We start from the raw sequence: 13,400 nt of genomic DNA on the forward strand, positions 1-13,400 counted from the left end.
ATTATTTCATAGCCGTATTTGTAACTAATTAAATGCCACTAAAAGAAATAAGATTTGATAGTAATTATATAGAATATTGTTATGTCGCCACAGACAAACCATTCTGTAGACTTTTTGTTGTTGTTAAACCATACCTTTGATTGAATTCGGCTATTTAATTATCTAAACTAAAAAGTCGAACGATGTTTAGTATGCATGTTTGGCAATTAAAGAGTTCTAAGAAATTCTACTCGGTTTATTCTCTTGGAGCTAAAAAAATATATAAATTTACCCTCAGGAAATTAGATCGGAGTAGTTAATCGACAGACAAGTCAACCCTTTTTACGTACACAACTAACGAGACGATAAACTTTTTTTTAATTTAACCGAAACAATAAATTTTCATTTCGAGCTGAGCTTTTGTGTACTGATAAATTGGCACTGACTCTTGCCATTCTAGGAATTGTTTATTGCGTTTTTCTCTGAACCAATACCAATACTTTTAGGTTTTAGTAACTTTGCTTTTCCAGCTAGAGCTTGTTTTGCAGTGATATTTAGATTATTTTAAACCATAGCTGTACAAACAAAATAAGCAACCCGCAAGGGCGAGATTCCAGACTATTACATAAAATAATAGGCTGAAATAAATGAATTTACTGACACGAAATATTATATTAATAAAATATGGTAGCTACTGTTTTAGAGATCGACGAGTGATATAATTTAAGAATAACGAATTCTAGGTATAGAAATTATAATTTTTTTGAAATCAGCTTGGAATGTTTATTCTTTTCAACGTCTCTTTCTGATCTAAAATACAGAATATTGTGCCTCCCTTTTAGTAAAAAAACAGGACCACCGAAGCTTCAAATTTGGAAGGGTTAAAGCTTACACGGAAAAATAATTTTTTAGCCTTAAATTCTTGTGTAATATGCTATATAAATATTTAAATACTTAATAAACAATATCTAAATTCCAATAAAATGATATACTTCCAAACAAAGCAACCAGAAATAGCCATCTAATCAGTGACACAAAATATATGAAGTATTTTAGCAGCCATATCTCCCGATTTAAAAGCATGGGACATTTTCTTATGGGTGTTTCGGATATAAAAAGTTTATGTGAATAATCCCCAAGCTATTCAACATCGTAAAGAAAATATTCGTGAGAAAATTGAAGAAATTCAGCCTCAGATGTAGCAGGATATCATGAAAAATTCTAAAAAATTTAAAATAGCCGAAAGTTGTATTTCCATTTAGTCGATATAATATTTCAATCATAACAAAAAAAAATAAAGACCAAATAAACTTTTTATGAAAACCAAACTTACTCATCTCCTTAAAATGGTAGTGGGTCTTTTGCCCCACGTTATCTAAGGTTTAGCGATAGTTTGCTTAAATTTTAATATAGAGACATTTGTTGTTGCAAATTAATGCTATATAACAAATATATTTTGAGCTTATATTGAAAATATAGTTTAAAAAGCTTTTAGTAACATTCTATTCATTATCCTCGTCACTCTGTTATGAAAGGAACATGATTAACTTAAAAATTATGGTTTCAACCACTTGTATCACTATCACACAATCACTAGTATTACATGAATCTTTAAAAATAGAACATACATGTGACGTACAATGAAATATCGACTATATATGAAGAAAACTGACCATAAAGATTAATGGATCGCATGCCGGACAAAGCTGACCAATAAAATCGTGTTTTTTTAGGAGAACTTCCCATCTCGGCCAGACAAAGAGTTGCGAAATATGAGGACGGCGGTCGAACCCTGCCCGGCCGCCAGAACTACATCTTTCGAATGATAGATACGCGACAGGAGGAAATAAACGACCTACCTTCGGCGGAGATAATCGATCTCCTGGAAGCTGCTTGAGGGCGAGCACGAAAGGCGTGTTGGCTCGCATGATTATCTCGTTGAAAGACAGGGTGAGGCTGCGAGGCCGGTGGAATTCGAAATATGTGGCCACCGACGTACCGTGACTCTTCAGATGGCAACCGAATAAGTTCATGAAGCCGCTGCCGAGTTGGACCAGTTCCAAACGTCGATCTGGAATTCGAAGAAAATCATATATGTTAGTGTAAAAGTAGTATCCTTAATTACTTTGATAGTAATTATAACTAAACTATTCTTATTTTATAAAAATAATTGCCTCCTTTATTGGGGAAAATGAAGGCACCAGGAGACGTCAAATTTTACACGGTTAAGGCTTACATGGAGGAAGCATATTTAGTAGCGTTGGGAACTATCGACTGAAAACAGTCGAAACAGTCGAAAAGGAAACAATAATTACTGAATACTATTTTAATAATAATACATAACATGCAATTTATAATTTAATTTTAAACGAAGTAGAATTACTTTTATATTCGAATGTTCTGTGGATCTGTAAATAGAAATGGAATTTTTTAATCGTTAATTAATTTGATATTAATTATAACTAAACTATTCTTATTTCATAAAAATAATTGCCTCCCTTATTGAGGAAAATGGAGATACCAGAAAACAAATTTGATACGGTTAAGGCTTACATGGAGAAAGCATATTTAGTAGCGTTGGGAACTATCGACTGAAAACAGTCGAAACAGTCGATAGTCGCAAAACAGTAGAAACAGTCGAAAAGGAAAACAATAATTATTGAATACTATTATAATAATAATAATACATAACATGCAATTTATAAATTAAGTTTAAACGAAGTAGAATTACTTTTATATTTGAATGTTCTGTGAGAAGAGCTTGAAGTAGTTAATTCATAATGAGCTTCTCCATCTATAAAATTACTATAAACTGTAGCAAATGGCAATAATTTATTTAGACTTTTATTTGGACAGACATTTATTTTAATTTTGTATATTTTAGCAATGATTTAATTTTTATTTTATTGGTGAGGTGTTGAGAAATGAGGCTCGAATTGAGAGTGAAAGTCGAAGAATGGGAAATTAGAATAAGAGAAGAAGAAATTAGACAGTATTTTGCCAGGATGCAAGAATAATGTAGAGCGATACTTCGAAAAAAGTTAAATTAGCTAACACTAGCTGACCTAGATCAAGTAAACAAAAACCGAATAAATCAACTCTACTATTTCTCTGTAGGAGGAATGGTAGGAAATAATGCTAAAGGTTATTAAAATATTTCTGTAAGTTTTAGTGGTTTTAACCTCTAATTTGTTTCATATTTTATTGGTAAGTGCATATCCTATTCACGCTCTTCAAAGGTATAACTCTTTAACCGTTTTATTTTTACGAATATTTGGGTTCTGTTTCGTACTCTTTGCGGATAACAAAAGAATATGCCAGGCAATGAGATTTGAATTGAGACTGAAATAAAGAATTGATTATTGAAATTGAAGTCTATTTTGAAAGTAGATACAAATCTTTATGCAATAAACTAATGTAATATAAGACTAACATATAAGACGTGTACATACATAAAGGTTTTAAAGCATTCATCTTGTAAAATCGATTTAGGGTAATAATTAATCAATTTAATTTATTATTCTATAGATAATTTAGATGCATTTACTAATATGACTTATCACTTCATATTTGGAGAATATACTGATGCCAAACATACATTCTGGGAGTCGAAACTTAACACCACAAAAATAAATCCACCAATCAATGATAAACAAATATGTTAGCCATTATATATGAACAAAATACCGGACCTAATTAACTTCTTAGTAGTGAAAACCATATGATCCAGTAACATCAATATTAAAGACAATTATTTTCTCTTCAGATGAGTGTTGGAATTAGTAAGAACATTTGGTAGTTTCATTAAGGTATGGACAAATTCTCTACATTATACTAAGATCTTCAACTTACTTTGTAACCATAGGACAGAAATTGAATTAGTAATTACGGAAACTACTTATTTTTATTTGAGATATAAAAAAAACCCCAGTTTGAATTAGAACTGTAAAAAGACGTTTACTGTATGCCGGCTTGAGGGAATTTTTAGAGGTCATAAAACCGAGACGAATTAGTTCTCATAAGATAAATAGTCTAGATTGGCCTAAAATATATAAAAACTGTACAGAAAAAAAAACTGGAAGATGTCCTCTGGATGGAAGAGTCTAAATTTAAGACTTTTGGATCTAAAAAACTCGTTTTTATATAAATTTAAAGGGATTCAGAATTATTCATGCACGGATGATTAAAAATGATTTATTTGGGCAAATTTTTTTTCTCTACATGGTAGTGACTTTAAACTTTAGCCAAAATTAAGCCAGTGAACCTAAAGCAAAACGAAACGGAGAAATGGTGCAGATAATAAAATGGCCATCACAATCCTAAAACTAAGATAACTAATGGTAGATAGATTATGTGTTTTATTGTCGTTATGTTTAGTTAACTTATTAATTCCAAACTTTTGAAGGGTAGTACATACGTTTATATTTAACGATTACATTTGAAACAAATCCCTAACAAACAAACATTTATTTGTGAAACAATGCAATATTTTCTAAGTAAACTGTTCAGTACTATTTGAAATTCAGTCCAATTCCAATAAATTCGGACTTTACGGACTGCATTGGTCGTTTTTCGAATAGTACATTCGCTTCCGATTTATATAGGACACGTGCAATAAATCGAAGATAGTTAATTTGGTTCAATATATCAATTTAATATTCGGCAGCTAAACGAATCTATATAGAAATTATAATGCTGCTTGTTACGTGTTGTTCAATCAAATGTTGATCAAATATTTCGTGATGTGGAATACACAATAATACACAGTAATATCGCTTCGGTATCGATTGAGGTAGTTACAACAGAATAACAGTAACACATTAGTTTGTATATTAAGATTGTCCTATCTAATGTAACATGTAATAAAAAAGTGACTTAATTTCTTGATATTTTTTGTATATTACAGGTTGTTCTTGTTGTTATAGATGTTTGGTCTCCTTTTTAACAACTACGGTTTATCAGGACTGTACTGCTTAACGTTGGCTCCAAACCACTGGCGAGTAACCACCTTAGACATCAGCCTAGAAAACATCCGGTCTTACCCAGCCTGGTCACTGGCGTGACTAGGATTATTTTTCTTGCCAGTTTGTACATTCTTGCCATTTGGACAATCAAGATTATCAGCACTTCACAAATATAAATTTGCGACCATGCTTCCTCGAAATTCGAACCCTCAAAGTTTGTTAAGCATTCCCTATCGTTAGTTACCAACCTTTGAATGTAATCGAATTATAGGTTAGAAACTTATATTCAATTTCGTTACTTTATATTGAAAGTCTACAAATAAGTATAATGTTGATACCATTAGTTCAAGTAAAATAACGTCAAAGACAAAAAACAGCTTCGAGTAGGTACACAGTAGATGGAGAATATGAAAATATATGACCAATATCAAGACCAAGATAGAAAAACAGATTACGTTTCTAATTAATAAGTTCAATTAGAAATGAGTTAAAGTACCCTCAGTGCACTATTACCAGTAAAATACGTTAGAGAGGTTAGTATTGATATTATTAAATACTAAGCTGCTGGGATTTTTATTCTATTGCAGCTACACTGAATATTAGTATGAACACCATAACTAAAATTACTGAAATTCAAGAAAAAACATATAATTTTAGATCCACCGAAAGAGAGTATCTAAATACCTTATGAAATGTATAAATTTCATTATTTATACAATTTTAGAAAAAGGTGTTAGTTTGAGAGGTATCCAAGAAACTTAGGTATATGCAGCTCTTTGAGGGACATAAATTATCACTTAGAACGAAATATCTTTGTTTCATTATTTTATTTATATTAGAATGTTATTATATGTCGAAGCCAAAATAAACTAAAATTGGTCAAATTTCAATGTTAAATGCGCCAACATTGCACCATTTTGACGCCTTCAATTGAGATGACAGTTCACTGTCACTTTGGATCGATCACTACTAGTATATGTACTCCAGCATCCTATATTACTGAAAAATCTATTGATGATACAAATCTATACTGTCCCTTTTGTTGCTAATAAAACCCATTAAACCGCACGTTTTCGGCATTATATCCAATCCAGATCTGCCGATAGTATGGCGGGGGATGTTTTTGTGCGTCCCTGACCTTTCGCGATGGCCCCATGGCCCACGCGATAAGGTCCATTTCTGTAACTGACTAATAAACACACGGCCACAAAGTTAAATCTAATTTTCTAGTCGCGCGTTTTGGGGTTATGGGGGGAGGGTGGTGGTAGTGTTGGTGAGGGAGGCCTTTGTAGGCATTTAGCATTCGAGACAATAAAATATAACTGATTAAATTGCTTTTACGTTAGACTTCCATTAAGAGTCAGTCGCAGACCGTATATTAAGTTTGAAAGGTAACACGAGGTACGATTAATTTTAATTAATCGGTGACATGTTTATTATATTTTTTTCAAAGCTGTACCGAGTTATCCGATCTATAAGTTAATTTTAAAGGATTTAAAATAGATGATTACTGTGTGTTCAAGTAGTGGCTAATTCTTGAGATATATAAACGGTATTTGGTAAACTTCGGTAGTTCCCGCTTAAATTTACGACGATGCCATTAACAAGCAATAGAAAGGTGAAATCCGACCACCTAACAGGTCAATTGAAAAGTCCCCGGCCATCCATATGTTTTTTAGTTAGCGTCTTTTAATACTCAAAAGATGCGTGTATAAATTTGACAACTGTCAGATCATTGGTTTGTGAATTATAACATTATGAGTGAAGCAACTTTTCGCGTGTTGATAAAATATTATTTTTGAAGGACAAAAATACAATTGACGCAAAAAACCTGGCTTGATGCCGAGTTTCCGGACACTGTTCCAGGAAAATCAACAATCAAGGATTGATATGTTAAGTTTAGACGTGGTGAAATAAGCACCGAAGACAGTGAACGCAGTGGACATCCAAAAGAGATCGTTACTGACGAAAACATTAAAAAAATCCACAAAATTATTTTGAGTGCCCGTAAATTGAAATCGAATGAAATAGCAGACACTCTAAAGATATTAACTGAACGTGTACATCACATCATTCACGAATATTTGGGTATGAGAAAACTTTGTACAAAGTGGGTGCCGCGCGAGCTCACTTTTGACCAATAACAATGATTGGTTGCTGATTCGGAGCTGTGTATGAAGATGTTCAAGCGTAATAAACCCGAGTTTATGGGTATGAGAAAGCTCTATGCTAAGTGGGTGCCGCTGTCACTTTTGATCAATAACAACGACGAGTTGATGATTCGGAGCAGTGTTTGAACATGATCAAGTGTAATATAATATAATAACCTCGAGTTTTTGCTTCGATATGTGACAATGGACTAAAAGTTGCTCCATCATTTCTTTCGTGGAAAATGCAACAGTTGGCTGGCAAGCTTATGGCGTCTGCATTTTGGGATGCGATTTTCTTCTGATTCATTCATTCATTCATCTGATTCGACTTTCAGAAATATATGCATGAGATATACAAAAGTGTTAAAATAAACTATATTTCATAACGTTATTTTTGTTTCATTGTTTAATTTATATTAGTATTTTGTCAAAATCAAAATAAACCAATACTTGAATCTGATGCGGCAACGTTGCATTATAAATTTTGATGACGTGCATTGGTTGTTTTATTAGAACGATTATATGACATAGTGTTCATATTACAATTTATTATAATCGGCGATTGATTTACCAGAAAATAATTATTCAGAGCTTAAAAAAAAGTTGGGGTAATATATTTTAGTAAACCTAAACAATTAATTCTTCAATGCCAAACTGCTTAATTTATTTAATAATAATTATTTGCTCTCATTACAAACCGTTACGACGCGGGAACCTTATTCGACGAAATAAATAAACGGGAACGAACCTGTCTCCATTCTCTCGATATAATTACTTACAAACGCGAGAGAACGACAAGCATATAATTTGGGGTAGTGCCCCCCGGGGAGCTCTCCGTATAATCACAAAATTACTTTTGTTCCCGCCCCCTTTGCCGGTCGAGATTGTTCATTCTAAGCGTTACCGCGCAATTATCTCGATATGTTACATTTTTTCTTTCTGCCTTTTTTCATTTAAGTTTCTATTTGTCACCTTTATATGTATTGTATATGTATTAATTAAACAATCGATTCAGTGTGCGTACTTGGACATACATGCAGCAAAAATTACTTACTGTTCATTAGTTTCGCTAGAACTCAAGAAGGGCTGGGCTGTTTTGGGTAACTCTAATTTTGCAATAATTGATATAAGTATCAGGGTTTTATAAGACAGGGTTTTCCATGCTATTTTTACATATCGAACAGATTAGATTAAGAAACAATGAAGGCATTTTATAGTATCGTACATGATATATTATTGACTAATTTTAAATATAAATGGATACTTGCGTTTTTATATGGTGATAGATATATTACGTGTTGTTTTATTTTCACTGTTTCTTTTAAAAATTAAATATTTTTATGAATAGTAAAATAACTTGAAAATTACGTATTATATACTTAAAATAATAGACAGTAAACTTCTTGTTTTTGTTTTCCAAACAGATGTTCATAAAAGGTTCGTAATATTAAATTTTTTATATTATATGAGATAAAAATGTACCAGACAACATAATGAGAGTCTTCGAACTAATTGAGACAACAAGAGACACGTCAAAGAGCATCCGACACACACAGAACACAGTTGATCAACAGCACTTTTAACCTTGCAAAAAGACCTAAAAAAATCTTGTAAAGCTGGTCATTGTGGCCAGACCAAACTTTAACTAAAAATTTTATATTTTTTAAAGTATAACGGGATGTTTTAAAATATAAAATTATATAAATAGCCTAAAAAACTGACTGACTATTAACATTAACATTAACATATCAATTAAACCGTTTACATTTTGAATGAAAATGATATAAGACACTCTCATTATATCTTTATCATTTAATTTAAATTGTTCGTTTATATTCTTGTCCTTTAATTAGGTAGAAAATGTAAGGCGGAGTCTCAGTTCCCTGTTTTAGTTAAAAGCCAATTTAAGGAAGCATTTTGCGCGTTATCATCCAGTTATGTCAACTGACGGTAAACTTGCGTATCTCTTTGTGAGGCTCTGACCCGTCGTTCCTCAGTTGGAAGCCCGTTTCTGTAACTAGCTATTAAATGTACGACCGCAAAGTTAAATCTAATTTTCTAGGTTTTGACTCCGGTATATGGAGGAGGGCCCTAGTTCACGTTTGCTCTTCGTAATAATGAAATCTAATTACGTTTATGTTCGGTGGCTCGCCTTTAGCACATATCATTGTATGATCTAATTCGCGTTTTGTCATCATCTTGGTATCGTTTCGGAACCACCAATGAACGAATGTCTCAATCATATAGAGTTGACGAATTGCGTTCGGAATATAAACGTCAATTTAAAATACAGAGCAAATGCATGTTGTTGAATAAGTTCTCCGAAGACCTCAAAATAACAAAATATAGAGAATATATAGTCTATTAAAAATAACATTGAACTCACGTCATCAAGATTGCCTGTGGCTATTTATAAACTCATTTTAGAAACAGGCAATATTTTCTTTCTAATTTTATTCTAGCTAAGAAGAGATACATTGTTGTCAGATTCGATAGAACATTTAACCGAATCAGCCTGCACTGTTCGTCTGGACGGAGAGGAAGAAGATAATGGAGGACTCCTCTTGCCAGTAAAGAGCATTTTTTCTGTTAAATATGAATTTACTGCGGTATTTGTGGGAAATATTTTTTAACATGTTGCAGTTGCACTCAATATTAGTTTGGTCACCGAAATATTAAAAAAAAAGATAAATATAATCATGGATTCGTCGAAAAGAAACCATCTTTATAGGAAGCGGGTGAAGAATCAAGATGGGCTTGATGTTAGCTCTAGAAGAGATCAAATAGCTATATGAAAAGCAGAAAAACAATGAGTAGTTTTTTTAATGTAAATATAATTTAATTCATTTACTTCAAAGGAAACTGTTAGTCTGGAAATTATCCATAGTAAGCTTAGAAATATGTAGATTTTAGGGGGATGTATAATATCTCTTCATACACTCTTAGGTAATATAAGATTTAAATGGTGTAAAGATAAATCACGAAGAGGTCTAACGGAACTTCCAGATATTGCTTTCAGAACAATATCATTTTTAAAAGCATATAATAAAATAAAGGAAGATTACTTATTTCAGTTTGTGTATTTAGTTGATACATGAATATTTCAGAGTAGGTCCAATATACCCGATGGTGATTCACTGCAAGATAATAGTAAAACTAATATTAAGGCAACAAAAGTTGATAAAAAGGTAAACTTTGGAATAACAATTGATTAAGTTTTATTATTCATAACATAACATTTATTTACTGTCATTAATTATTTAATATTTATTAATTAACTGTAAATATTTTGTTCTTCATGCTAGAAACATTAATGTTGGATACATTGGAACAAATGTTGGATACATTGGAAATTAACGATCTAGTTATTCACTTGAATGAAACTTTCTGAATATGGGTTATAATTCAACGCTGACTAATTACAAAATAAGACGATGACAGTGGAAACAACTAAAGGTATGTAATTATTATATGATGAAGCTGTAGTAAATCATATTGTAGAGTGTGAAAGATTTATGTGCAAAGATATATGTGTGTAATTATTCAGATGATACATGAGCATTTTGTTAAAATGTGTGAGTAGAGAAAGAATATTAACTGTTTTGAAGATATGGAAAGTAGGGGGAATGCAGTGTCTAAATCTAGTTATATCAAGAAAAATGTATACAGCTAGTAACAACAGTAACCAAGGAGGAATACAGTGATATCAAAATTAATTTAGAAGTAAATACTGTACCGAAGGAAATAGAAATTAAGCGTAAATGGTAAAATATATTAGCTAGGTATACATGATATATGGAATATCACTAGATGCCTAATCCAGTGATGAACGTCAATTATATTTGATTGAACATAATTTTTGTTTCATTATTTCTTTTAGATTAGAATTTTGTTGTATTTTAAAGCCAAAATAGACTAAAACTCAGTATTGATGTGACGACATTATATGATTCATTTAAATAAACAAAGTCCTCCTTGTATATTAATTTACGCGAAGAAGAGAGAAAGTAAATTGTATTTTATTTACAGCATTGTTTTCTTGCTTTAACAGCTCAACACTTAACTTACCGATAACAAAATGCCAAGGAAACGCTCTACAAAAGGTCGAGATACTCATCGGCAGCGAATCGGAAGTTGGAGAGTCGCCCAGGGGTGACGTAACGCGGTCCGTTCCGTTGCGGCTGTCGCTGTCCATCCGTCGAATGTGATATTTGAATTGTCCTTTCGCCTCCCAGCATCGACTGGTCACCACCTCTATCCGATCCGTGTATAATATCCGAGCGATTGATTTCAAGCTTCCCACCAACAAGTGACCCACTGCCGATTTTTCCGTCGTGAACTCCAAATAGAGGTCGGTGTCGTCCGACGCGTTACATACGAACGCCGCCTCCGTTTCCGGGTGTTCTCCTGCAACGAAACGTAAACGTTATGTCATATTGCAAAAGGATGTCATAAAATTTGCTCAATTATGTAATATTATATAGTATATAACTAGTGATCAAAATTCGATAACAATATATTAAATTAATCAATTGGTCTTATATATACTAGGGATGCAGAAGAAATATCGATATGTCGATATTTTCTGAAAAAAATTATCGATACTTTTGCCCCAAATTTCTTGCCCGATATATCTATATTTTTTCAGAATAAATTAATTATTATTTATAATAAACCTTTGCAATAGGTACTTAATTTTATAACTTAAAATAAATATAGAAAAAATAAGTAAAATATCGATATTTTTTAGGTGGCCAACACCCCTTGTTAGAACAAGCAGCGCATCGGTCAGAGCCTAAAATATTTGTTTATATATATTGTTTCACCGATCTGAGGGCTATTCCTGATTATCGCAATTTACTTATTTCTAGCGCATATTATACAAAAATTTTACACCCAAAAATTCTTCCTCGATATAAGCCAAATTTCACGGCTCCAGGTTCATCTGCAATAAGACAAATTCAATAAGAGAGGAGACAAAAATTACGGTGAAAAAATAAAAGGTTTAGTTGGTTTAGATCGTACCTAGCAATTTCAAAACCAATTTAAACGAAAAATAACAAAAAATTAGAAAAATCGATTACTGGAACAAATAAAAAAATAATGACGCAATTTTATTTAATGTTTGTCCTATGTATTCCAACTATGCAAATTATGTAGTTAGTTTCATTTTATATAACTAGTGATCACCTTGTGATCAAAATTCGATAACAATATATTAAATTAATCAATTGGTCTTATATTTGTATATATATATATATAAATCAATCTTAGGTATATAAAGTAAATAATCAAAATAATTGATATGAAGTTTAAAGAATAAAATGTTCACACCTTCATATTTGTAATACTTTAAAATGTTAACAATTTTACTGTTAATAATTCATAATTTGTTCTGTTTATCCTATGTATTTCAACTATGCAAATTATGTAGTTAGTTTCATTTTAATTGTTGCATATTTTCACTACTTCATTATGTATTATCCAATTTTATCCATATTTATCTCCACAAATATATATCTCAAAAATAATAAATGCAACAAGCTGATTAAAGAAATAATTCCTTTACCGACATTTTCAAATAAAATTACGTCATTATTTTTTTATTTATTCCAGTAATCGTTATAGATTTTTCTATTTATTTTTTGTTTAAATTGTTTTTGAAATTGCTAAGTAAGATCTAAACTAAAGTCTTTTTTTTATTTTTAATAAACGGTTTATTGAAGATGAACCTCTAGCCGTGAAATTTGGCTTATATCGAGGAAGAATTTTTGGGTGTAAAATTTTTGTGTAATATGCGCTAGAAATAAGTAAATTGCGATAATCAGGAATAGCCCTCAGATCGGTGAAACAATATATATAAACAAATATTTTAGGCTCTGACCGACGCGCTGCTTGTTCTAACAAGGGGTGTTGGCCACCTAAAAAATATCGATATTTTTCAAAAAAATATATCCATATTTTTAAGAAAAAATAAAAATAGTAAAATATTAGTATTATTGTAAATATAGGTTATAAAATTAAGTACCTATTGTAAAGGTTTATTATAAATTATATTTAATTTATTCTGAAAAAATTTCCAGAAAATATCGATATATCGATATTTTTAAGAAAAAATAAAAATAGTGAAATATTAGTACTATTGTAAAAATAAGTTATAAAATTAAGTACCTATTGTAAAGGTTTATTATAAACTATATTTAATTTATTCTGAAAAAATATCGATATATCGGGCTAGAAAATTTGGGGCAAAAGTATCGATATTATTTTCAGAAAATATCGATATATCGATATTTTTAAGAAAAAA

General features: G+C 31.2%; 1 protein-coding gene across 2 annotated transcripts in view; it reads right to left on the reverse strand.

Annotated features, from left to right (window-relative positions):
* Window positions 1–13,400, reverse strand: part of Gycalpha99B (guanylate cyclase 1 soluble subunit alpha 2) — a 204,412-nt gene that overhangs the window by 89,271 nt on the left and 101,741 nt on the right. For both annotated transcript variants that reach the window (XM_076418371.1, XM_076418373.1), the window contains 2 exons: window positions 11,162–11,500; window positions 1,839–2,050 (listed from right to left, as the gene is read on the reverse strand). In XM_076418371.1, coding sequence (XP_076274486.1) covers window positions 1,839–2,050; window positions 11,162–11,500 — 551 coding nt within the window. The remainder of the gene's footprint in view (window positions 1–1,838; window positions 2,051–11,161; window positions 11,501–13,400) is intronic.

This window comes from Rhynchophorus ferrugineus, unplaced genomic scaffold, assembly GCF_030347505.1.
Source record: "Rhynchophorus ferrugineus isolate W39M unplaced genomic scaffold, kcgeb_rfMv2 rfM11, whole genome shotgun sequence".
Taxonomy (NCBI): domain Eukaryota; kingdom Metazoa; phylum Arthropoda; class Insecta; order Coleoptera; family Curculionidae; genus Rhynchophorus; species Rhynchophorus ferrugineus.